Source organism: Cebus imitator, unplaced genomic scaffold (genome assembly GCF_001604975.1).
Source record: "Cebus imitator isolate Cc_AM_T3 unplaced genomic scaffold, Cebus_imitator-1.0 Scaffold249, whole genome shotgun sequence".
Taxonomy (NCBI): domain Eukaryota; kingdom Metazoa; phylum Chordata; class Mammalia; order Primates; family Cebidae; genus Cebus; species Cebus imitator.
In genome coordinates, this window is record NW_016107564.1 from 2,068,817 (window position 1) to 2,096,206 (window position 27,390).

General features: G+C 40.9%; 2 protein-coding genes across 7 annotated transcripts in view; one reads left to right on the forward strand and one right to left on the reverse strand.

Moving 5' to 3' along the window:
• Positions 1-3,913: 3,913 nt before the first annotated feature.
• LOC108282724 lies at positions 3,914-24,561 on the reverse strand. Its single transcript, XM_037727932.1, has 3 exons — positions 23,608-24,561; positions 4,361-5,898; positions 3,914-3,972 (listed from the first exon to the last, which is right to left on the reverse strand). The coding sequence occupies exon 1, from the start codon at positions 24,316-24,318 to the stop codon at positions 23,821-23,823; it is 498 nt and encodes a 165-aa protein (XP_037583860.1). The 5' UTR covers positions 24,319-24,561; the 3' UTR covers positions 3,914-3,972; positions 4,361-5,898; positions 23,608-23,820.
• CPEB2 (cytoplasmic polyadenylation element binding protein 2) overlaps positions 24,496-27,390 on the forward strand; it is a 66,079-nt gene continuing 63,184 nt past the window's right edge. For all 6 annotated transcript variants that reach the window (XM_017498707.2, XM_017498710.2, XM_017498705.2 and 3 more), the window contains exon 1: positions 24,496-26,383. In XM_017498707.2, the coding sequence (XP_017354196.1) occupies positions 24,680-26,383 (1,704 nt within the window). In that variant the 5' untranslated portion in view covers positions 24,496-24,679. The remainder of the gene's footprint in view (positions 26,384-27,390) is intronic.

Genomic DNA, 27,390 nt, shown 5'->3' on the forward strand with positions numbered 1-27,390 from the left:
CAGAAGTGGATATTGACTCATTACTTCCATGTAGAGATAGATGTCCAGGTTCCTCACTTGGCCCCTGTTGATAACTGAGAAGAACACAGGGCTCCATGGCACTACTGAGAGGAAGTGGGAGTCTCAGCTCCCCATTAGCCCTCCCCTGATACCACCCTGGATAAGAGTACAAATGACTCATCACTGCTTCCCGCATCCTCCAATGTCACCACAGGGATTGTATGGCCTCATTACCACTGAACACTAGCAAAAATCTAGATTCTCCATTAGGTATCCTCTGACATTAGCTCAGTAGAGGGAGGGAGTAGAACCTAATTACTGCAGGGTGCAGGTGGAAATCCAGGTTCGCAAGTGGTTTCCACTGACATTGTGAGTGGGGGCTTCATTACTTCTTGACAAGAATGAAAGTACTAGCTTTCTACTCGGCCTCCTGTAACACCATCCAATACCATCTAACATCATTCAGGTACATTTAGGGTGCTGGGGAAAACACTTTGTTACAGCCTAGCAAGAATGGAGCTCTAGGTAATCCACTTGGTCTTTGCTGCCATAGCTGATGGCTGGACCACATTTTCTTTTCCTGTAGTATTTGGCTGGAATAGGATGGTTATCATTTAAAGTTTTCTGTATTGCTAGACTGCCATTTTCCTCTTTTTTCTTTTTTTTTTACAGAGAGCAGGCTTTTTCGGGGGTTTTTTGTTGTTTGTTTGAATCTGTTAGCATTTACAGAGTTCTAGTTTCTCCAGCTCCAATTCTGGGATATACAAGGCAAAAAGGAAACCAAATGGCCTTACTGTCCCTGGGTTCCAAGATGCCTAGACAGTTACTCTTCTTTTATTTACCTTTTGGACTTTTAGAATTTTACTTTGTATATAATATTCAGGGTTATTTGTTGTCCTTAGTAGGAGAAAGATGTGCAAATAATCTACTCTATCTTCAAGGAGGCAGAAGTTCTAAACATTTATTCTTAATAACATCTTACTATAAAAAACACTTTTAAATGGCATTGAATGAAATGTTAAAGTAGAATAAAGACTTCTTATAATGTCTAGTAATCTTATGTTTGTTATTCCTTACAAGATTAAGATTTGTAGGTGAGAACTGACCATATTCTTAGCAAAGGCATGTGTATGTCTACTCACCTATCTAATTTAAAGGTGTTTTTGGTAGGCAGATTAATAACTATGAATATGTAGTTTGATAATGCTAAATAAACCAGCCTTCCTCAAATAAATTCTCCTCTGGCTAATGTATAGCACTACCAGGCTTAAGCTTTATCCCTCTAACATATCTCTGTAATAGCTGCTGAAATATAAATATCTGTGGAAAATATATGGTACTACTCTAGCCCCTAATTGTGCTGGATACTTCCAACCCTCACCAATAGAAAGGAATAACAAAACCAAACAAACATGACAGTTCACCAGAACCCCCAAGTATATTCTTTTAGACGCATACACACAGTCATGTACCTATATCTCTGCAACACATACGTACATACATCTCTGCAACACATACATACATACATATGCATCTCAAACAACCAAATGGATAAAGAAGACCCAATTTAATCAGCGCTTCGAATTATAATATTTATTGACAACTGTTTGGTATGTTGAATAGGTTACAAGAAGTTGGGTATAACATGTCTTCCCAATCACTTGAAGAGAGATAATTTGATTTTCCCATGTGTCTTTCAGCCATTCAGGAGCTAAGCTCAGAAAGTATTTATTAAGCACTTACTGTGTAACAGACACCATATTACTTGGGATAAGAATGTATAAGTCACTTCTTTATGCTTTTTCCTATTTGATGGCTCTTATACCAAAAACTTGTTTCTGTGAAATCAGCTGTCTTAATCATAAATTTGTAATGCATTTTAGAAACTGCTTTCCCATACCTCCACCCATTAATTCTTAAAATAAGGTAGAAATCTCTCCTATTATGTCTTATATTTAACAAATTAGGGTGGTGTGGTCAAGAAATTTCAGTGTCTTTCCCACCACATAACTAGAATTGCAGTGATGTCTTACATAGTGATCTTCTGGGCCTCCAAGCCCAGAATACTTTCATATCACACCTAGAAGCTGCTCAGTTTCTGAGAGCTGTTTACCCCAATGATCTGACCATCTTTGGTTAGAATTCCACCTTATGATTGTATTCATTTTCCTAAATCGTACTACTAAGCCAATAATTCCATGAGGATAAAGCTCGTTATGAGTTGTTATAATTTTATGCATCTGTCCTTGTTTGCCTTCCCTTACTATTTGTTAATTTCAGAATGACTGCAATGGATACAGACACTGAAATGAGAAATAACCTTGACGTTTTTCCTTGTTATCCATCGACCTGCCTCTGCCCCTTCCTAGCTGTGTGGTCTCAGCTAAATTAATGAAATTCTCTTAACTGAGGTTTCTTATTTATAATATGTGTGTAATAATGCTTACCTCTCAGGACTGTTAAAACTGTAGAGAAAATTCAATGGTAGTGTGCAAAACTCCTAGGACAGTGTTTGGCAGGGAGCAGGCCCTCCTCTCCTTCCCACTGCATAGCAAACTTCTTGAGAATAGGAATATTTCTGCACAGTGCTTTGTACTTATCAGGCATTAGAAACAGATTTGCTGAATGAATGGATAAACTAATTCAATATTGCAATGGTATCATACTCTATCAACTTACTGTATGTAAAGTTATTTTGGAATAATGCTAGAATAATAATGTAATAATGCTAATTATTCCAAAATAACTTTACATACAGTAAGTTTGATAGAGTATTCTGGCACTATATATACTATATAGTCTTGTAGTATAGTCTACAAGATATATATACTTATACACTGTATACACTATACATATCTTGACTAAAATTAAATATATGATCATTAGTAACACTACATATTTTCACTTTAACATGTTTGCCCTATTGTTTACTTTATCTCTGATGCCTATAACAGCTCCCTGCTACCTGCCTTTATCCTTTCCTGTGAACTAATCATTCATTCATGCATGCAATTAACATTTGCTGACTACTTACTGTAGTAAGTAGTCAAACCAGGGTGCATGATTCATAAAACTCCTCTGTCTCAGCCACCAAAGGATTTATACACCATGAAAATAATAAAAATCCATAAACAATTTATAATTGGTGGAGGTATTATGATAGAAGTACAAAAAAGTGCTATGGTTATAAGAAAGATTCATTTTGCCTAGGGAGTTTGCTTACCAGAGCTTACATGCTAGAAAGTGATTTTTCTCTTCGTAAACTAAATTGACTTACTGGTAATAAAAATATAGCTTCCATTTGTATAGTATTTTGAAAGTGCTTTCATGTACATTTATTTTAATCCTCGCAATGAATGCTCTATAGTGTAATGGTTTTCTTTAAGATGTATTTGTCAAAAAAAGGAAGATATGAGGCCAACTGATATGCAACATGGAAATTCATTTGAAACCTCATAGATAGAAGATATAAGCCAGAACTGTAAACAGTATTCGATTGGAACCTCATGGAAATCATTCCAAGAATTTTTGCTACTTCACTAATAGCAAAGACCAGTTTGTTCACCTTCATCCTTAGTGCCATCTCATTTCAAGCCTGACCTGCCATCTTGCTCTTAGGTTATTGCAACAGCCTTCTGACTGGATTATCTGATTTGTATCTCATTTCCCTCCAAGCCATTTGCTGTATTGGGCACAAAATAGTTTTTCAATACAAATTGGACCACAATTATTTTCCCATTGAAAGCTGTTTTGTCCTACAGAGCTTCACATTCCCCATAAAGTCCAAATGCTTTTGTATGTATATAAAACTCTCCATCATTTAAACCTGTCAACTTGTTCAAATATTTTATTGGTCACTTTCTTCCAACCATACTTACTGATTTTACTCCAAGCTACCATACTGTCTCCATTTCCATGCCTTTACAGCTGCAGTCTTTGGCTGAGAATGCTTTTAGCTCTCCACCATTTTGTCTGGAACAATAATGGTAGACATATAAAGTATGGCGTTTTTCTTGTTTATAACTAGACTTACTTAACAACAATAGCAGAATCTTTACAACATAATTTCACTCTTGTTTATTTTCCTCTTATTACTACATGAAATACAATTTGGGAATGATTAGTCTAGCTTTTTCTAGTAAAATCTCATAGAGAGATTATTATGTTTTGTTACTGCATATTAAACATTCATGACATTTATATTCATTTAACATAGAACTAAAACAAATTCTATTGTGAGCATATTTTGTGCTACATGCTAAGTAATTAGCTGAGAATAAGTCAAACAGGGCATATCTGAGTGTAGCATTGATCTCATATTCAAATGAAATAGACAATAAATGAATAAATTAAATCTTACATATTGGTGATAAATGCTCCTAAGGAAATAAAGGATGTCCTGAGAAGGAGGATACTTCAGAGAGGACAGCCCATGAAGGTCTCTAGAAGGAAATGTATCTTAGATGAAATTTGAAAGATGAGGAGCCAGCCATGCAGTTGGGACAAGAGTCAGCTGGGCCAAAGCAGCAGCAAGCACAGAAACTCTAAGTCAGAACAAAGCTTTGAGGATTTGAAGAACTAAATGACTAGGGTAGTTGAGCATGTGTGAGGGGTTGAGTGGTATGAGTTGATGACAGAACATACAGGGCCTTGTAGGCTAGGGCAACGAACCCACTGGATGACTTTAAGCAAATGATGAATTTGATCCAACACTGGCTGTTGGGCAAACAAAGACCCTCTAGGTCTGGGGTAATTGTGAAAAAACATTCTCTAGGCCTTATATGAAAGATCAAATCGATCCTCATTTCATATTAGCTATTTGTCATCATAGAAAACAATGTTAATCTTGCCAGGACCAATATACAACATCATAGAATATGTTAATAAAAGTATCTAGCATCCCTGAAGCCCTGAATCTCAGAAACTACAATACAAACTGCTGGGAATGTTCAAATCATGATAACCATATAAAGGTTCTATGTTAGATGTAGGTCCGGGAGGTGGATTTTCAGTGATGAATGCCTCTGTCTCAACTGGCTTGACTTTCCCTACTTCTCCAGCCTTGCCCAAACGGCCTCACCTCACCCCTTTGCTCCCTCTAGGCAATGCCCTCCTCCCTTTCTATAACATGTCCTACTATTTGTCTCCTCCAAGGCTTGGCTAATCTTGCTGATTCCTCTTCCTAGAATGTTCTTCCCATTTCCCTCTGACCATCTCACCCCCAACCTACATATCTTTTAAGATTCAACTCAAGTACTAACCTCTTCCATTGAAGCCTTTCCCCAACACGCCAGGTTGAAGTAACAATTCCCTCTTTTTTACCTGCTTACAACATGAACAGAGGGCCATTTAAAACCATCATTAAGCCTCTGTAAAGGCCAGAGCACTTGTCTTTATTTATTTATTTATTTACTTACTTACTTACTCATTAGCCCCTGGCACAAGGCCTGGCTCATTTAACTGATTTCACTGACTTAGAGAATGGAAGGAAGGGAGGGAAGGAAGAAAGAAGAAACAACATCCATTTGTAGAGCTTATGACCTAGAGGAAGGACACCAACAATGCACATGAATGTATAAATGAAAATCTGTGGCCCCTGGTTTCAATAATATCAACAGAAAAACCACGCTGGCACTCAGTAATCAGTTTCTCATAAACTCAATGCAGCATCACATCTCTGCTTCATGAAGAAACACTGTTATGGATTTCAGTAAGAATCAGAAGTTTACTTTCAAATACTGAAATTCTCTAGCTTTACATTTTTATAGATTAACTCCCATCTTTCAAAGATTTTCACTTAGGAGGCTGAGGTGACAGGATCACTTGAGCATGGAAGGCAGAGGCCACTGTGAGCTGAGATTATGGTACTGCAGTCTATCCTGGGTGACAGAGGAAGACCTGTCTCAAAAACAGACAAACAAACAAACAAAATATGAAAACCAAATACCACATATCCTCACAAAAAAGCAAAGATCTTCTAAACTGTCACCACCTCTTGGAAGTCTTCTCCAGTTTAGAGGAGACAAAATCATGAGACCCACAACAATTTCAGCACCGTAAATTAAGAGCAAGAACTCTGGGATAGTGTTTCTACTACTGGCTCTGTGGTTTCAGGCAAGCTGTCTAACACCTCTGTGACTTAGTTCACTGGCCTTTGTAATGAAGACAACGGTAATACTTATCATGGACTTGAAAAGAGGACTGAATGTTCAGAATAATGCCTTGCACATAGAACTATATAAATATTAATATTTTATATTATAAATTGTTAATAGTTAATATTATAAATGTGAATATTATAGGAAAGAATTACTGAATTTTCTTCCTTTCTTCCATCCTTTCCTAAACAAGAATAATATAGGTACCTCTGTTTTAATTTCCATAACATTGCTTATTTTATAAGTTAAGGGCCTAAACATATTGGCCATAGAGAAAATACACTTTCACCATTTATATGAATAAACAAATCCACATTTAACTTACAAAACAGAATATTTCTCTTCAATAAATCCACTGTAATACTTGTTGCTTCAGAGTCTATATTAGTAATAGTGAAACTTGGCAAGATAACCAATCTTGTGTAATGGCAGAGAAATGGCAGGACAAACTTGCCTAAGATTTAGAAATTTCAAATAAGGCAGTATCTGTCAGATGTACAGTGACTTTTTTTTTCTGAACTAAAATGAGCTGAACGCAAGTATAAAGCTTATTATCAATCTCATTTTTACTTCCTTTGAAATCTTTTGTGAGTTGCTCCTAGTTAAAAGACTAGCCATCAAAAAAAAAAAAAAAAAAAAAGAAAATCTATGTGTGGTAGAGGATTAGGTAAAATAAATGCCTATAGGAGTTGAGAATCCATCATTCTTGTTTCCATTCTCCAATGAAGAGGGTAAATCTTATCCTCCTCAGCAAATGAACTACAGAAGGCTCCAAAGAGACTGAAGCCTTTAGACAGTACAGGGACCGCTGATGTTACGCCTAAGGAAACATTACAGTATGTCCTCAACAAGGATGAATAAATAACAAGTTAATAAATTATCTCTGTTTACATTTACAACCAACAAACCAATCATTTTAATACATTGTTTGTACCTAAATTTCAAGCATTCTCGATTATTAATAAAAGACACTATGTTAGAATTCACAAGTAAGTTTGACATCTTGTAGTCTTTACAAAAATGAAGTTCCCAAGTCCCTCAAAGAAATATGTTCTGCTAGTTCAAAGGTCTTTCTGTGCCTTTTCCACAGTGTCTCTCTTCAGATTCTTCCTCCAGCCTCCAGCTACAAGCCCAGACATTTTATCTTGTTGAGCAACAGGGGAGACAACTGGATTCGCAGGAAACAAGATGGCGTGAACAGAACACAGGAATGTAATTCATAATAAAAGGGTGATTTTGCCACTTACTGTGTGTCTTCACGAATATACTTAACTTTAGCTTTCAATTACCCACAAATCAAATGTAGATAATAGTATTGCCTCCTCCCTCCATCTTACAAAATTACTTTGAAGATACTAGAATTGTTTATAAAAGTAATTCTAAGCTGCAAAGTTTTACTAAAGAGAAGTCACTCTGATCCCACTCATTCCATAGCATAGGCTTTAGTACTCAGTGGCCTCTGGTTTTAGACTGCCTGAGTTTAAATCCAGGCTCTCACTCTTTGTGTCCTTGAATGAGTTCATGCTTCAGTTTCCTCATCTGTAAAATAGGACTAACAATAGCATCTATTTATAAAGCTATTATTAAATGTGAAATGGAATGGCACCTATGTGGCACTTAGAACAATGCCTAGAACCTAGAAAATAAGGGTATGATCCAGTAAGTACTTCTTTAAGTGGCTACCTTTTGAGTATAGTGGAGCTTTGAGAATTCCAAAGAATGGATAAGATGGTTCCTATCCATCTTTGGAGATCTCACAAACTTGCAAAAAGTAGACACTTAGGTAAACAAGTGCTATGACAGAAATATAATGAGGCAAAGTACAAGGTACAGATTCATCCCTAGCTCCCTCCTCTGCCCTTTTGCCCTTATTCTGTTTCCCTGCTCTCCCTAGGTAAGTTTGCCTGATAATCCCATACATTTTCATGGCTTCGGCTATCAAATGCACACCAACAAAAACCAAGATCCATAGCCCAGAACTCTCTACTCTTACTCTCTGGTATCTCTACTTAGTTTACTCTTTCCCCCCATTCCTGACCCTGTACCTCTTTCGACTAACCCTTCAAGCCTAATAATTGGTCAATCTATGACAATTACATCAGAGAAACAGGCCTACTCCTCAACCCCTGTACACATCTATTATATTTACCTTAACGATTGCAGCCGCCTCCTAAGTATCTCAGTGTCTCGTTTCAATCTCCTTATCTGCAACCCATTCCCCATTCAGACAAATGGGGTGTTCTAAAATTTATATCTGTTAACAATACTTCCTCTAAGAAAAGTTTTGATGGTTTGCCATTGCTTGCAGAACAGTGTCTTATTGGGCTGGCAGCACTCTTAACATAAGTCTGAGGTTCCTTTTTATTCTTATCCTCACTTTCCAGATCTCAATGCAAAGAATGCTCAGTGTCCGTTTCCAGATGGTATCTGTACCTTCCATTACTCTCCACTTTTGCTTTTGTTGATTATGCTCTCTCAAATGCCCCACCTGCTACCTATCCAACCACTCATCTTCTCCCTTACCCTTCAATGTACAGCTCAAATGCCACCAACTGCACATAATTTTCCCTGATTAAAAAATCCCTCAAGATTTATTGTTCTTTCACCTGGATTTGCATATAACATGTAGGTTGAACCATGTGGGTTACCAGTTTGTGTAGGTCAAAAATGGTCAAATAACTGTAGCTTCCAGTTCTCGAACCTATAACGTGAAATGTTCCTCTTATGGCATTTATCCCATTTCATCAGACCTTTTTCTTTAAGCATATTGCCCATGTACCTTGTCATCTTCATCTTTCCATGCCCAGAACCTCACAAAGTGCCAGACAAGAAGTAGATACTCCAAGGAATGCGTGTTTGGATCTTAACACTTTGTTGAGCTATCTTAAGTCTAGGTCTTAATCTTACTCTCATTATTTGGGGTCTGCCAAAGGTAAACGTAGCCATCCAGGGCTGTCTGGAAGACAGTCAGGATTGTAGGGATTGCTTTCCTTTCCCCATTTACATCAAGACCCAACTCTCTACCTACTAACTAATTACCTAACCTAGGTAGGAAAACATCAGCCTCCTGGGTTGTCCTTTTTTTAGGCAGCAAATAATTTGCAATGATACCATTCAGGGCACTTAACACAATTCACTCATTCAGTCACAAGGCTGTGATTGGGAATATAGTTACTACTGGGAATATAGTAGTAACTAAGGCAGCTAGAGACTATGAGTTTGGAGGATTTTTGTTCTCTAATCTATTCTTCAAACTTTTTCCCTTAAGAATTACCTAAAGAAACTGTGTATTTTTCAATAAATAGCTTGTATATTTGAACACTTTTAAATGTCTTATACATCTTAAGTCCTCTAAAAATATTATAAGTTGAAATAATTATTGCAAAGGATGTAATTTCAGTATATATTTGATTTTATCACTTTAAATTACTATTATTTTTTAATGTATTCCATGAAATCTGAAAATCATAACAATTCGATATCCATGACTCTTTTTTTATGAGATTTTTTAATTTTAAATTTTCTTCTCTTTGAACTCACATTTGCATTATACTTTGCCCTTGAATTTGATACATTTATATAAAATCAAAACTGTGGTGCTTCATATTTAGCTCAATTAAAGGAACATGTGTACTACATATACTTGAAAATCAATAAGCCAAATTGTACATTCCTTCCAGAAAAATTCTGCCTTTATTTTTCAATTTAAACAAATGTGTTAATTTGCATTGGAAAAAAATATTATTAAAACATTGAGCCTGGGCACGGTGGCTCATGCCTGCAATTCCAACACTTTGGGAGGCTGAGGCAGCTGTATCACTTGAGGTCAGGAGTTTGAGACCAGCCTGACCAACACAGTGCAACCCTGTCTCTACTAAAAATACAAAAATTAGCTGGTCATGGTGGTAGATGCCTATAATCCCAGTTACATGGGAGGCTGAGGCAGGAGAACTGCTTGAACCCAGGGGGCAGAGGTTGCAGTGAGCTGAGATCACACCACTGCCCTCCAGCCTGGGCAACAGAGAGAGACTCCATCTCAAAAATAAAAAAAAACAAAGAAACCCACAAACATTGAGGAATAAGTTATAAAATGAATCCTACAAGACAGATTATGAAAGGACATTAAACAATATAGATCTAACACAAGTAATGTAATTCATCAATTATAAAAGGAATATAAGTATGTTAATTCTTATCAACTAATTTTTATTAAGCAATGAATGTACAATTTATCAAATAATGACTATATCATTTCTCTAATAAAAATGCATATCTCTCTCCAGTCAAAAGACAGAGAATGTAGAATGAATCAAACACAATTCAATCATATGCCATCGACAATAGACCTGCTAGATTCAAAGATATAAGTAAGTCCAAAGTGAAAAGACAGAAAATTATATACCATACAAACAGTATCCAAAAGAGAAATGGAGTGGCTATACTAGTATCAGACAAAATGGGCTTTAAGACAAGATTTGTTACTCGAGTCAAAAAAAGACATAATGATAAAAGGGTCAATTCATCAGGAAGACAAACAATAAAAACATAAATGCACCTAACAACAGAGCCTCCAAAAACATGAAGTAAAATACATAAGTTGAAAGGATAAATAAACATTTAACAGTAATAATTGGAAACATCAATAACCTGCATCCAATAATGGCTGAAGACTTGAACAACAATATAAACTAACTAGATGTAACATATCTACAGAAAACTCTAAAATATAGCAGAGCGTACATTCTTGTCAAGTATACAGGAAAAAATTTCCATGATAAAATGTATGTTAAGAGGTCGTTAAAAAAACTCAATAAATTGAAAGGCTTTTAAATCACACAAAGGATGTTCTTTGACTACCACAGAACACATTTAAAAGTCACAACAACAAATAAATTTGAAAAACACAAATATGTTAAAAGTAATCTAAATACTTTTAAATAATAAATGGTTTTAAAATGTACAAGGCAAATGAGAAAATTATCTGAGATTAATGAGACAAAAAACACAACATACCAAAACTTATTAGGTGCACCTTAAGCAGTAATCAGAGAGAAATTTGTAGCTGTAATGCTTATTTATGAAAAGAAGGAAGATCTCAAATTAATAATCTAAACTTCTATCTTACAAAACTACCAAAGAAGAATAAACTAAAACCAAAGCAAGCAGAATAAATATAATTATAAACATTACAGCAAAAATAAATGAAATAGATAATAAATAGCAAACATTGATGAAATCAAAAGTTACTTATTTGAAAAAAATCGATAAAATTAATGAACATTTAGTGAGGTTGAACAATAAAAGAAGAATCAAATTATTAAAATCAGAAATAAAAAAGAGGACTTCAGCATCAACCTCACAGAAGTAAAATGGATTAGAAGAGAACACTACGGGCAGGATGCAGTGGCTCACATCTGTAATCCCAGCACTTTGGGAGGCCAAGACAGGAGGACCGCTTGAAGCCAGGAATTAAAGACCAGCCTGGATAACAAAGTAAGGCACCATCTCTACAAAAAAAATTAATTTTTAAAAATAAGTAAATAATAACTTTAAAAAGGAGAATGCCACTACAATTGTATGTCAACAAATTAGAAAACCTAGATGAAATAAACAAATTTCCAAACACCAACAACTCATACTGAAATAAGAAGAAAAGTCTGAATATACTTATAACAAATACAGATTGAATTAACAATTTTTAAACTTTCCACAAGGGATGTCTAGGCCCAAATGGCTTTACTTGTCAATTCTACCACAGACTTAAAGATGAATTAATATCAATCCTTCATATACTCTTAATAAAAAACTATAAGAAGTAATACTTCCCAATTCATTCTATGAGACCAGTATTAATTACTTTAGTACCAATAGCAGACAAAAACATCACAAGAAATCCACAGACTAATAACCCCCACAAACATAGATGCCAATGTTCTCAACAAAATACTTGCAATCCAAGTTCAACAACATATAAAAAAGATTATACACCATAACTGAATGAAATGTATCCCAGGAATACCAGGTTGGCTTAGAATATGAAAATCAACCAATTTAATACACTCTATTAATAAAATAAACCATAAAACTGTAATCATCTTAAAAGATGGAAAAAAAGCAGTAAAGAGGCAATAACTTTTATATCAATTACATGATAAAATAATAATCTGCATATATTGATTTAAATAAAACATATTACTCAAGTTAATTTCACTTGTACCTTTTTACTTTTTAAAATGTGGCTAGTGTACACCTGTAATTCTAGCAGTTTGGAAGGCCAAAGCAGGAAGATAGATTAAGTCCAGGAGTTGGAGGCCAACTCAGCAAGACCCCATCTCTACAAAAAGTTTTTTAAAAATTAGCTAGGCATTGCAGCGCTTGTCTGTAGTCCTAGCTACTTGGGAAGCTGAGATGGGAGGCTGCAATAAGCTATGAGCACACCACTGCACTCTAGCCTGGGTAACAGAGCCATACCCTGTATCTAAATAATAAAATAAAATGTGACTACTAGAAACCTTCACATTACATATATAGCTCACATTTATGGCTTGCCTTATATTTCTATTGGACCACAACAGTGCTCTAACAGCATTTGGTATTTTCATACATATTTCTCTATGTTATTTGTCAGAGGAGAAAACAGAGAATGAGGATAGTTAACCTGCCCAGGTAAACATAACCTACCCCATAAGTGTCAGAACTGGTAGTGGGATTATTCAGTAACATCCTTAAAGTCAGAGTTTGCCCTAATTACATAACTGGTCTTCCTTAGAGGAATTAAATAGTCATTGAATATGTTTAACATTTAACTTTCAGAAATTTTTTCTGGTTTTCCGGATCTAGGAGGAACTTAGCTTTATTTTTTCTCTTTTTAAAATTTATTTATTTATTTATTTATTTATTTTGGATATATCCCTTCAAGTGCTAGCAATACAGGATTTCACTGTCATTACCAGCCTCCATGTTGTCCAGTAACTGTTTTGCTTTGTTTTGCTTTGGTTATCTAGTCTCCAGGACTACCACTGTGTTCAAGCTGGCTTTCTCATCTCCTCTTTACCTTAAACTGCATGGCAGATGACATCTAAGGTGTTTTGTTTGTTTAAACATCTATTTTGTGTCAAACACTGTAGAAGACTCTCTACTTAGTAAATATTGCTAATTGTCATCACCATAGCCCCCACTTCACAGATAATGTTTGTCTTTTTACCTTCACAGATGCAAATACTGAGGTTCCCAAAGTTTAACTGCCAAAGTTACACAGTAACAGAGGAAGTTGAACTAAAAGCCAGGTCTCTCACTCTGTAGCCCTGGTGTGTCCATCATATCGCTCCTCCTTATCTCTTAATATGGGATGAATATGCATCAACTGTGGGCCTACAAACAAATAGTATTTTCATATATATGATTCAGGTCCTTATGAATTAGAGTTTCTTATTCTATGTACCAGTTTTTCTATTTTTTCTTACTGAAAATTGAGGTCTATGTTTTTTCTTATTGTTATGAATTATGTACTCCAGTGTTAGTACAATGGCTTACTCTATAAATGAATTTTGGATGTGACATGACATAAAGTCCTATAATCCTTTCTCAAGTCCCATGAAAAAAAGTAGACAGCAAAAGTGAATTACTAGCACTGACAATGAAGCACAAACTAGGATTAAAATCAAATATCCCTCTTCCCTCCAAATGTTTTTCCTCTCTTGTCTTTACATTTAATCAATTCTTGTACAAAGGCTGGTGATAATGTCTGCTACCATGTAAGTGTCACATTTTTTTAAGTGAACATTCATGGCTCCTGAAATAAACATTTAAAATATTGAACCTTCTAAGATTTAAACATATTAAGGTCAAATTTGATAGATGCAATGCTCTTCATCTATTTAAAATCTATAAATTTAATATTTAGTCAAGATGCATTACTTTTCTCTGCCTAGAATAATTTATCAATTGAAGCTGTCAGCTTTCCAGAATGTGAAAAAAAGTACAATATATCCAATATATACTGCCAGGCCTCATTCTTACTATAGGAGAAAAATGAGTAAGCCTATGTGAGAAATATCTCTAAATTTCTGTGAGAGATGTTATTTTGAAAATAAGATGCTTTTGCTCTGAAGTGTCTATTACCAATTGCCATTCATGTAGTTAGATGTCACTTTCAAGACTTGAAGGATTATCCCTTCCACTCCTTAACTTTTAGTAGAAGCAGGAACTGTTGATTTATTTTATTTATTTTTTTTTAATTATTATTATTTTTTTTAACATTGTAATTGTATATTACTGTGGGGCACACGTTGATGTTATGTTTAGAGTTGAATGATTGAATTAAGCTAGTTAACATATCCATCAGCTTAAATACTTACCATCTTAAATCTAACTGAAACTTTGTACCCTTTGACCAACATCTCCCTGTTCTCCCAGCCCCGAGCCTCTGATAACCACTATTCTATTCCCAGCTTCCATGAATTTGATTGTGTTAGATTCTACATATAAGTGAGAACATTCAGTTTTTACCTTCCATGCCTGGCTTATTTCACATATATAACATCCTCCATGTTCACCCATGTTGTTGCAAATAGCCAAATTTCCTTCTTTTTTAAGGCTGAATAGTATTCCACAGTGTATATAGGTTACATTTGATTTATTCATTCATCTATTGGTGAACATTTAAGTTGTTTCCATGTCTTTGCTATTATGAATAATGCTGCAGTGAACTTAGGAGTGCAAACATAGTTTTTAAACATGGTTTAAAGTCCTCAGGACATACATACTCAAGCACCATTTTTAAGTGTATGTCTTTATGACTGTTTTTGCTCAGGTACTTGCTGAGCAGTGGCCCACTTTTTGTCTTTGCTTCTAGCACTAGCCTAAGGGCCAACGAATGAAGCAAGAGACTGAGAAATGGGGAGATGGGGGCATTAAGCTCAGTCTATGGAAACTATCTCAAGCAAATGACTATCTCTGGGCTTTGGTTTTCCAACAATAAAATAAAAATATTATTTACTTTATCTACTAACAAAGTATATTTTAACAAGAAAAGGAAATAATAAATGGAAATCCCATTTCAAGCAAGGATGGAGATGAGTTTCAATGTGTAATTGCTTCTGCTTTCTTGCTAGATTTGTCTTACCTGATGAATATTCTGCATTCATCACAGCCCTCTACCCATGACCAGCCTGGCAAGGCCATATTGCAGGAAGTAGGATTCCAATTTAGTAGGACAGTTTCAGCCTACAATCTCACTGTTTATGACTCTGCCTAGACAATTAAGGTTGGGAATTATCATAACTAATGTCAACAGCATTTATTTAGAGCCTCTGTGAGAATATACAGAATAATGTGTATGTTTTCTATTCTTTTCATAGTTACACCCCTAGTGCCTTGCAGTGTCTGGTACAGAGTAGGCACTCAACAAAGAGCTTCTGAATACAAAAACCAATCAATAAAAACTAGGAAAATAAAATATATAAGGCATAACCACTGTTTCCAAAGACTTGTAATTTAATCGAGTTAACTTGGCCTTAAAGATACAAGATAGGCAGCAATAAAGAAGAAATCAGTCTACGTAAAGGCCCAAAGAGTATTGTGGAAGAAATTACTAGAGAGGTTGACAGCTTCTCTCTTAGGTGGGGGTATTAGAATGGGATGATAAATCTCCCAGGTGCCACAAAGGGTAACATAGACTTTTATTATGTTTAGGGGCTATACTTTGTCATCAGGGGAAGAGTCTTAATATTTTTGTCAATGAGTTCATCCTTGCATGGCGTAATAACCAGAATGAAACTTTTAGTTTGCAATTGTCAAGGAAAATATTTTGTTATTGCTATTACGGTTATTCATTTTTTTCTCCAGTAAGCATAAGTTAACAATCCTATAGTTCTCCAGAAAATGGCACATGTCCTTGTAAAGCATGCTTTGGAAACATCTGTCTCTTTCCTTCCTTCTATCTCCCTCCTTCCTTTCCTTACCTTGTTTCTCCTTTTCTTCATCTTTTCTTCCTACAGCATTCATTGGGCAATTACTAATCAACAAATACTTAATTGGGCACTTGTGTTCCAGGCACATGAAAGACAAGGGGAATGCGGAGATACATAAAGGAATTACATTTGAGCAATGTGTCTGCAGTAGAATTGACAGGGCATGGTTGCCAATTGTCTTTGGAGGGTGAGAGAGATGAAGGAAGAGGATGACTCATGTTTCAGCTTGAGAAACTGGTTGTATGATGATGACATCAGCCAAGACAAGAAGCAAAATAGGAGAAGCAGATTTTGGGGAAGACGTTGAGTACAGGTATGGATACAGTGAATTGATATGGCTGAAGGACACCCAGGTCAAACTGTTAAATGGTAGTTGGAAATATGATTTTGACCATGAGGCTAAAGAGATCGATTCAGAAGACATTAGCATTTAGATGATGTTTGAAAATGTGGTAATAGATAAGTTCATCTAGAAAAATTAGATAGAAATATAGAAAAGGACCAAAAACATAAGCCTAAGGAACTGTAACACGTAAAGAATATGTAAGGAGAAAGTGACAGTGATGGAGGAAATTATGAAGGAAAGTTTAGAAAAGTAGGAGAACTAGAAGTAATTGAGGATGGTACTACTCTTGAGTGCCACATCAATAAAGTACCTTGAAGTTGGACAGGGTCAGAATCAATCTTAATTTATACTTTCTCTCTTCCCAACTCCAGAACTAATTAGCTCCCATCTCAATACCTCAAAGCTTTCCTATTCTGTGGGGTTAATCACATTTATGGGCTCTGCAACAAAAAGAAATTAGCAGCTTGAAGGTAAAGCATCCAGTTGACCTTAACTGTAGTTCCGCCTGAACCGGTTCTGTTTCTATGTGCTGGGGTCTTGACTCCTCTTTATTCAAGCTCCTGCAATGAACCCCTGTGTTTCTGGAGAGTGGAGTCTCAACTCCAGGCTCCTGAGACAGGAGTCCTAGCCCTTGTACTCCAGGGTTATCTATTCCCCAGTGTTAAAATCTTAGGATGACTTAGCTGTTTTCATGCATGTATCCTATCTCTGACAATGCCTATAATTATTTTGGGTTGTTTAAGAATCCTAGGAGCATCTGCATGATGCTTGGAGAGCTCCTGAAACCAAACAAACAATTTATAAACAAACTCTTGTATTACTATATTTTTTTTTTAGCTATCATTTCCTAAAATTACTATTTATTAATTCAACAATCCCTTTATTCAGTGCATGCATTTCACAACTCTTAAATGCCTCCTATGTTCTAAGTGCTGAGGATACAACGGTGAACAAAACAGGCATGAACATTTCCTCCTGCGCTTGTGATCTCATAGAAAGGACAGATAAATACTGAGTTGGGTGGAAAAACAAACACCTTATGAGGAATAAAAAGCCTGGAGAAAAGGGGAGGTTGTTATTTTTTAATGTTTGTCAGTAAAGGCATCACTGGGTCAGGTGGAAAAACAAACACCTTATGAGGAATAAAAAGGCTGGAGAAAAGGGGAAGTTGTCATTTTATAATGTTTGTCAGTAAAGACATCACTGAAAAATGACTTTAGCAGAGACCTAAGTGAGAGAGATGAAGAAAAAAAAACGATAAAAACATGATTAAGGCCCTGTTGCTACCTGGGGAAAAGTATTCCAGGTGTGGGAACTGTGAGGGCAAAGGCCCTAAGGCTGAATTGGACTGGGCTGTTAGAGAAATAAGCATTCCACTGCAGGGAAACTTTCAGAGGGGCTAGTGGGGGCAGGAGCAATTCTGAAGAATCTTTTGGTTATTAAAATGTTTTGACTTTTATTCTGAGAAAATGTAAGTATCTTCTTAGAGGACTTGACATGACTTGTCTTCCATTTCAAAAGTCCCATCCTAGCTGCTATTTTGGTAATAAACTAGAGAGGGGCAAGATCAGAAGATGGAAGTTAGTAGGTGAGAGCAATGATGCAGAGGAGAAATAATAGTAGTCTGGCCCAGGCTGCTTGTGGTGAGGATGGGGAGAAGTCCTTGGATTCTGGATATACAGGCACGCCTCACTTTATTGTGCTCTGCTATACTGTGCTTCACTATGTTGTGCTTCTCAGAAAATCTATCAGCACAATTTTCCCAACAGCATGTGCTCATTTTGTGTCTCTGTGTTACATTCTGGTAATTATTGAGTTATTTCAAGTTTTGTCATTATTATTGTATCTATTTTGGGGATCTGTGATTGTAATATTTGATGTTACTAGTGTAACTGTTTTGGGGTACCACAAACCACAACCATATAAGACACTAATTTAATCAATAAATACATCAGGCCTCCCTATTCCCTGAGACACATCAATATTGAAATTAGACCAATTAATAATCCTCCGATGGCCTCTAAGCATTCAAGTGAAAGGAAGAAGCATATGTCTCTCACTTCACATGAAAAGCTAGAAATAATTACGCTTAGTGAGGAAGGTATGTGGAAACCTGAAATAGGCTGAAAGCTAGGCCTCTTGCACCAAGTAGTTAGCCAAGTTGTGAATGCAAAGGAAAAGTTATTGAAGGAAATTAAAAGTGAAATAGTGGACACACGAGCGATAGGAAAGTAAAACAGCTTGATTGCTGATACAGAAAAAGTATGAGTGGTGGTCTGGATAGAGAAGATTAAACCAGCCACAAAGTTCCCTTAAGCTGACGCCTAATCTAGAACAAGGCCCTAACTCTCTTCAATCTATGAAGGCTGAGAGAGGTGAGGAAGCTGCAGAAGAAAAAAGTTGGAAGCTAGCAGAGATGGTTTCATGTTTAAGGAAAACAGCCATCTTTGTAAGATAAAAGTGCAAGGTAAAGCAAAAAGTGCTTCTGGAGAAGCTGCAGCAAGTTATCCAGAGATCTAGCTGAGATAATTGACCAAGGTGGCTACACTAAACAATAAGTTTTCATGGTAGAAAAGACAACTTTCTACTGGAAGAAAATATTATCCAGGACTTTCATAGCTGGAGAAGTCAATGCCTAGCTTCAAGCTTCAAAAAGACAGGCTGGCTCTTTTCTTAAGGGCTAATGCAGCTGGGGACCTTAAGTTAAAGCCAGTGCTCATTACTCATTCTGAAAATCCTAGGACTCTTAAGAATTATGCTAAGTCTACTCTGTCTGTGCTTAGTAAACGGAACCACTTAACTTGATATGAGCATAGTTTACTGAACATTTTAAGTCCCACTGTTGAGATCTACTGCCTAGAAAAAAAGATTCCTTTCTACTGCTCATTGACAATATACCTGGTCACCCAAGAGCTCTGATGGAGATGTACAAGAAGATAATTGTTGTTTTCATGCCTGCTAACCCAGCATCCATTCTGCAGCCCATGGATTCCGGAGTAATTTTGAGTTTCAAGTATTATTATTATTATTACTATTATTATTGAGACAAAGTCTGGCTCCATCTCTGAGACCAGAGTGCAGTGGCACTATCTCGGCTCCCTGCAACCTCAGTCTTCTGGGTTCTCCTGCTTCAGCCTCCCAACTAGCTGGGATTACAGGTATGTGCCACCACACCCAGCTAATTTTTATAGTTTTAGAAATGAAGGTTTTTCCCCATGTTGGCAAGGCGGGTCTCGAACTCCTAACCTCAAATGATCTTTCTGCCTTGGCCTCCCAAAGTGCTTGGATTCTTTTGAAATAAAGCTGTTATTAAGTAATTCTTTTAATAATGCAAAAAACTCCTTTTTAAAATTCTATTTTCTTTTTAGAAATTTAAAATCACTAAGTTGTCACTACACCCAACCTCAAGTATTCTTTTAGAAATAAATTTCATAAGGCTAGAGCTGCCATAGACAGTGATTTCTCTGATAGATAAGGGCAAAGTAAATTGAAAACCTTCTGGAAGGGATTCACTATTCTAGCTGCCATTCAGAATATCTGTGACTCGTGGGAGGTCAAAATATCAACATTAACTGGAGTTTTAACAGCAGCTGATTCCAAACCTCTTGGATGACTTTGAGGGGTTTGAGACTTCAGTGTAGGAAGTTACTGTAGATGTAGTAAAAATAGCAAGAAAATTAGAATTAGAAGTGGAGCCTGAGGATATGATTCAATTGCTGCAATCTTACAATAAAACTTAAATAGAGAAGAAGTTGCTGCTCATGGATAAGCAAAGAAAGAGGTTTCTTGAGATGGAATCTACTCCTAGTGAAGATGCTATGAACACTGTTGAAATGTCAACAAAAGATTTATAATATTACATAAATTTAGATAATAAAGCATTGGCAGGGTTAGAGAGGATTGACTAATTTTGAAAGAAATTCTACTGTGGACAAAAATGCTATCAAACAGCATTGCATGCTGTGCAGAGAAATCTTTTGTGAAAGGGAGATTCAATAGATGTGACAAACTTCATTTTTGTCTTAAGAAATTGCCACAACCACCTCCAAATTTAGCTACCACCATGCTGATCAGTCAGCAGCTATGAACATCAAGACAAGACCCTCCACTGACAAAAAGATTATGACTTGAAGGCTCAGATAATCATTAGCACTTTTTTAGCAGTATTATTGTGTACATTTTTCAGACATAATGCTATTGTGCACTTACTTAAACATAATTACAAGTTATCTTTAGACTATAACTGAAAGTTATATTTAGACTATAATGTGCTGTAAACATAACTTTTACATTGGGAAACCAAAAAATTGGTGTGATTCCTTTATTGGGATATTTGCTTTATTGTGGTCATCTGGAACCAAACCCACGATATCTCTAGGTTATGCCATAATTTAAAGATAGGATAAGCAACATGTTCTGATGGCTTGGATATGATGCAAGAAGGACAGAAATGAATTATGACTCCAAGATTTTTGGCCTGAGCAAACTAGAACAAAGGAGTGCCAAATGGGAATTAGAACAATGAGGCCCCATGGGGATTGGGACTAGTGAGGCAGGGAGTTTAATTTTGGACATGTTTAATTTGAGGTGTCTGTGAGACACTCAGAGAGTCAAAAGGTCAAGCTGTTCAGGCAATGTAAAAGCAGAAAAAGAAGGCAGTAGCTAAAGGAGGGAGAATATAAGGTTAAAAGGTTTTGGCTTTATTTTTCAAAGGTGAGAACTAGTAAAGCATGTTTTTGTGCACACGGAAGTGTTTCCTGGAGAGGAAAGAAGTCATAAAGGAAAGAGAGGGAAAATTATGGGACACCATGTCTTGAGTAGGTTAGGGGTAGGATCTGCTCCGCCAGTGTAGCGGCTGGCTTTAAACAGGAATGTGGACAGAAGGGCCATCCGTTCTATCGGGAGGGAGGGCAAGGTGTGCAGGGACAGATGCAGGGAGACTGTGGAAGTCCTTCTGTTATTGTTTCTCTTTTCTCAGTGAAATAAGCATGTAACTCAGCAGCTGAGAGTGCTCTGTGCTAGCAGAAGCATGTAGAAGAGATGTGACAGGTTTACAGACAGAGCAGAATGTTTGAAATGGTCTTCTAGGACGGTAGTTTTAAATTTCAGCTCATAATCTGATAGAGGGTGTTAAAACCAACTTTGTAATTTGAGATCAACTTAGTGATTTTAAAATGAAAATAGAATTTTTTAAGGAGTTTGTTGTATTATTAAAAGAATTGCTTAATGGCAGCTTTATTTCAGTTGCATGAGTGTGTATTTGCATGTATATTAGGTTATAGCAAAATATTTTTTAAAACACTTGCCCAGAATAGTGGGAGTAAATGAATAAGGAACTGTCAAAGACAAAGTCAAGGTCCTAGTTAATGATCATAAAGTCGAAATATTTCAGGTAAAAAACAAAAAACAAAAAAAAATCATAAAATGGACTCATAAGATCTTGGCATGAAAACTGCTAGAGGACCATAGTCCCTTCCCTACCACCTGCTGCTCCTTCTCCCTACCCTACTCCACTCCCCATGCTAGGAAACCTTTTCATTTGAATATTTCCAGTAAGGGGAAGATCACCAGCTTACAAGATGTCAGAAAGTAACTTTCTGCTCTAAAAAAATGGGGCCCTCACAAAAGCAGTGAGTAGAGGCTCTGGCAGGATTTGGAACTTTGTATACTTAATATGAAGTTTGACATTATTATGTAATAACAAACTTGATGGCTTTTCCCCATTTCAGAGAGCTGTAGATCCTCAAAAACCAAACTAGTACCAGAGCACTAAGAAATCTTGTTTTTGTTCAAACTGTAGCCCAGAAAGCCACCAGCTAGCTTTTAAAAATATGCTCTTTCTCATCCTTACTAACTGGCAGTGTTAATGGATGATTGAGCTAAAGTTTATGCCTATATTTTCTTCCTATTTCAAGATTTGTTGTTGGAACTACAAATGATTTCAATCAAATGATTTCAAACAACTGTACTTGGAAAAAAAATTCATCCGTTTTTAAGACTTTACATTTCTTAGTTGCAGAATTAGTTTTTTTCCCTGCAAAATACATTTAAAAAATGAATATTTAAGAAGATATCAAAATGTAATGTGAAAATAACCATTTATATTTTAAAGTCTGAGCTCAGGTTATTTTCTAGACATTGTAATTTAGAATAATAAAAGTACTTCTCCAGTTTTACATTTTGCCTGATTGTTAAAAATGATTCTGAGATTATTAAGATGATTCTGTTCACCTGACCAAGTTCTGAACCATGTATGAGTTTTTTAGGAAGTACTTTTTCCTTATTGTAAATGCAACATACAACTTAGTTCATTAGACAGGATATCAGAGACAAAGCTTATACATGAAATACAGTCCCCCCGAACAATGCTGCTCTCTTTCTCCAGTGTTTATTTTGATGTAAATTTGAGACACTGAATAGAAGAATTCAAATTTAACTAATAGAGAATGAAGGCTTGTAAAAATGTACACTCTGCCTACATCAGTAAGAGTATGCTAATGTATAACATCAAATATTTAATCTTAGTCTACTTGTAAACCAAAATCAAGTAAAGCCTGAATCTACCTTCTATTGTTTTGGGGTTAGAGTCTATATTCTAGGACTCATTTAGTAGTTTCACTTCTCTAAGCATCAAGTAAAACAGTTAAAATTACCAAACAGAATATGAAGTTCATCTCATCATGTAATATGGACCAATCACTCTGTTATTCTTTATCTAGACCTTCAAATACTTTATGTAAAATGTTTCTATACGAAAGGAAACACACGGGATTAGTTCCTCCTCTAATACTTCTAAAGAGCTCTACCATGGAAAGCTCTCTTCCTTCCATTTTGCAAGTCTCAACAAGTCTGCTGCTGAGTCAGAACCTCCTTTTTTCCCTGATGTAAGAAATCTTTCTCTCTTGAAAATTCATAAAGCTTAGGAAATGTTTAGTCTCCCTGGGGGGAAGGGGCGGGGACCCCGGAATGAATGTGGTGGGGAGGAGTCCCACGCTGCAGCCCTGATGATGGCACATGAAACACTTTTAAGAAATGGAGCTGGCACGGGGTTACCATGGGAGCTTGCCGCGGAACCCGTTCCACGCATCAGAGTGTGCAAATAACCACGCGGAGTGTGTTTGTTCCTCCTTACCCAAATGAAAATGCCTGGAATACAGCCGGGACTCCGAGGCTTCATGTTTACCCTGCAGAAAACACTCTCGGCGGCTATAGGATGTCGGTGACAGCAACCCCTCCAGCGCCTAAAACATAGAAACAAACCTAGAGAGCGCTTCCTAAGACGACGAGGAGGCCCTAAGTCGGGGACTCGGGGTCTAGAGGTGCGGGGCGACACGCTCCGCGGACTTCAAGCAGGCACAGCCCAGACGCGAGTTCGCCACAGGACCCCTCCCGACCCCGGGCTGGACCGGGCTCCCGCGTTGTGCTGGGGGTCTCGGGCGCCTATTTCAATGCGAGTTCGCACAGTGCAGGCGCCCGTCGGGGTCCCAGGCCTCAGTTTCCCCTGCGGGCCAGCCCCGCCCTGGGAACCCCGAGTGGTGAGGCTGGGCTTCTGCGACTGAGGGCGGAACGGAGGTGACAGGAAGGAGGCGGCACCGCGAGGGGCGGAGACGCGTGCGACCCGGGCAGGCTCTGCGCGGATCCCGCGCCAGGGAGGGGCCGTTGCCCAGGAACCGTCCCTTTCTCCCGCGCGCGCCCGCCCTAGTGCGCGCGCCCGCCCAGTGCTCCAGTCGACCCCCGCCCCAACTGGCCTTTCCATTTCCCCCGACGCAGAGAGACCCAAGGAGACGTGCCGCTCGCTCCCGCCCTCCAGGGAGCGCCAGCGCGCCCCCGGCTGCGTCTGCATATTAATGAGGGGCGGGGCGGGGCGACGGGGGCGCGGTGGCCTCAAGCCCGCGCGTGCCAGGACGCACCACGGGGGGCGGCGCGATTGTGAGGTGGCGCTGACGCACGTTCCGGGGTTCTTAAGCCGCCAGGGCGGTGGCGGCGGCGGTGGGGGCGGCGCCCGAGCAGGTCTCGGGAGGTGGCGGCGGTGATCGCCGCGAGGGGTGGTGGGGCCGAAGTCGGTGTCCACTGGCTCAGTCACGGTGTCCCTCTCTCACTGACTCCCTCTCCTTCCACCACGGCCACGCAGCTCAAGAGCCGGCGGCTTCCTAGGTGGGGCAGGGGAGGAAGCGCTTCTCCTCCCGCTGCCGCCAGCCTGATAAATGAGGGATTTCGGGTTTGGGGTGCTGCAGACCGCCCCGCTCCGAAGCAGCAGCCCTGGGCCCTTGTTCAGCGGCGAGGCGTACGGTCCCTACGCCGCGGGGTCCGCCAACTCACTGCCCTCCGCCACGCCCTTCGGCCCGCTGTCGCCGCCACCGTTGCCTGTCACCGGCTTCTTAGAGGCCGCCTCCCCCTTCTCCATCCCCCTCGGCGGCGGCGCGGGCAGCCCGGCCGCCGCCGCTTCCTCTTCCTCCTCGTTCCTGGTGCATCAGCAGACCATGCAGGATGAGCTGCTGCTGGGGCTGACACAGCAGCCGGCGCGGCCGCTTTCGGGGGCGGCGGCCGCGGAGAAACTCCCCAACCACCACCCCGGCGGCGGCACGATCGCGGGTGTGACCCACCTCCTCCCCTCCCAGGACTTCAAACCGAGTCTGCACCACCCCTCCTCCTCCTCCGCCTCCTCCTGCTGCTGCTGCCGCACCTCCTCCCCGCAGGACTTCAGTAAGCGGCAGCAGCAGCAGCTGAGCAGCCAGAAGAGGAAAGAGTTCAGCCCTCCCCACCTTCCCCACCCTCCGGACTCGAAGCTGCCGCCGCCTCCGCCGCTCTACTGCCCGGGCCGGTTCAGTCCGCCGCCGCCGCCGCCGCCGCCGCCGGCCGGCCATCTCCTCCAGCCCGCGCAGCTCGCCCAGCTCCAGCAGCAACAGCAGCCGCAGCAGTTCAGCCTCCCGCACCCGCAGCACCTCCCGTCGCAGGACTTCGCCCAGCGGCAGCGTCCAGCCGACCTGCCCCCGCTCCCACAGCTCCCGCCCTCGTCGTCCGCAGCCCCGCGGCGCCGCCACGGAGGCGCGGGCAGCCCTCGCAAGACCCCAGCCGCGGGCGAGGGCAGCGCCACCGAGTCCCCCAATGCGGGCTTGGCCCCCTCGACGCCGCCGGTGAACCCCGCACCGGGCTCCATGGAGTCCCCCAACCACCCTCTGCTCAACAGTCCTAGTAACCTCTTGCCCGGCGGGGCGCTCGGCGCGGGCGCCTTCAGCAGTCTGCAGAGCCCGGACCTTCCACACCCCGGCGGCGGCGGCGGCGGCGGCGGCGGCGGCAGCGGCGGCGGGGGCGGGGGGCCCCCAGGAGGCGGAGGGGGAGGCGGCTCCGCGTCGCCGCCGCCGCTGCCCGGCTTCGGCACCCCCTGGTCGGTGCAGACCGCGTCGCCGCCACCCCAGCCCCAGCAGCAGCCGGCGCCCCAGCCGCCGCAGCAGCCGCCACCACCCCAGCAGCCGCCCCAGCCGCAGCCGCAGCCGCCCGGCTCGTCGGCCACCACCCCGAACGGCGGCGGCGGCTCGCTCAGCGCCATGCCGCCGCCCAGCCCCGACTCTGAGAACGGCTTCTACCCCGGGCTGCCGTCGTCCATGAACCCGGCCTTCTTCCCGAGCTTCTCGCCGGTGTCGCCGCATGGCTGCGCGGGGCTCAGCGTGCCGGCCAGCGGCGGCGGCGGCGGCGGCGGCGGCGGCGGCTTCGGCGGCCCCTTCTCGGCGACCGCCGTGCCCCCGCCGCCGCCGCCCGCCATGAATTTACCTCAACAGCAGCCCCCGCCGCCTACAGCGCCGCAGCAGCCGCAGAGCCGGAGGTCGCCCGTCAGCCCGCAGCTCCAGCAGCAGCACCAGGCGGCGGCCGCCGCCTTCCTACAGCAGAGGAACTCCTATAACCACCACCAGGTACGGCGGGCGGCAGCCTGGCTGCGCCACGGGGCCAGGAGACCGCGGGTGGGGGACGAAGGCGGCGGCGGGGAGGCCAGGGACCCGACCTTAGCTCGGAGAGAAACCGCGACGGGAGCCACTCGCCCAAGTAAGAGTGGGACTGAGAGAGCTGACAACCGTGACAGGACGCGGAACCCCAGCCTCCGGCAGGGCAGAAGGGCAGTGGCCACCGTGGGCTACGCGGATCTGGGAGACTAGGTCGCTCTGGGAGCCGCCGCTGGCCCGGCGCCCCCTCGAACGTCCCGGCGCGGCGGTGGGGGCTGGGGCAGAGGCTGAATAGCGCTGGGGCGGCGGGCGGCCGGACGCGGCAACTCTCCCCGGCCCTCCTAGCGGGCGCACACAGTGCCCCGGGCCTGGAGGGCCGCCGTCCCGGACCGCCGACTCGGGGAGGCGCGGCGAGGACCGGGGGCGGGTCGGGGACCTAGGAAGAGCGGCCGTGGGAAGTGAACTTGGGCAGGAGAAATACAATTGCCGGAGAAGGTGCGTGCGGGGGAGCCCTTGATTCTGCCCCGCCGTCCAATGAGGGAAGGCGGAAAGGCATTTTTTTCTTTGGAGTTTGTTTCATTCTTAATTGGCCGGCGGGATCTCGCCGAGAAGCCACATCCCGCCGGGGGGTCCTTCGAGCCGCTCCCAAAGCTCCGCCCACGGTCAACCTGCCGGCAGCGCCGCACCCTGTGCTGCCAGCGAGTCGGGAGGGAGCAGCCGGCCGCGTTCCTCACCGGACCTGGTTCCCGCGGGGCCGCGTCCTCGGCTGTCACAGGACTGGGACAGAGAAACTGTTAGTGACGGCTCCGGTTCAAACCAAGATACCCCATGATTGCCCTAGTTAGTGTGCTTTTCAATGTTGGGGTTATGTTTTGTGGGTCTTAAGACAAAACTAAACTTGGAGCTGGGATTAGTGTATCTCCTAGACTTTTAGGTACATTCTTTGGTGGCCCTAACCTTCTACAAGGGATTATGTGGGC

Excerpts from the sequence above, each read along its gene's own strand:
- LOC108282724 (XM_037727932.1), bottom strand. The coding sequence starts at position 24,318 with ATGCAGACGCAGCCGGGGGCGCGCTGGCGCTCCCTGGAGGGCGGGAGC.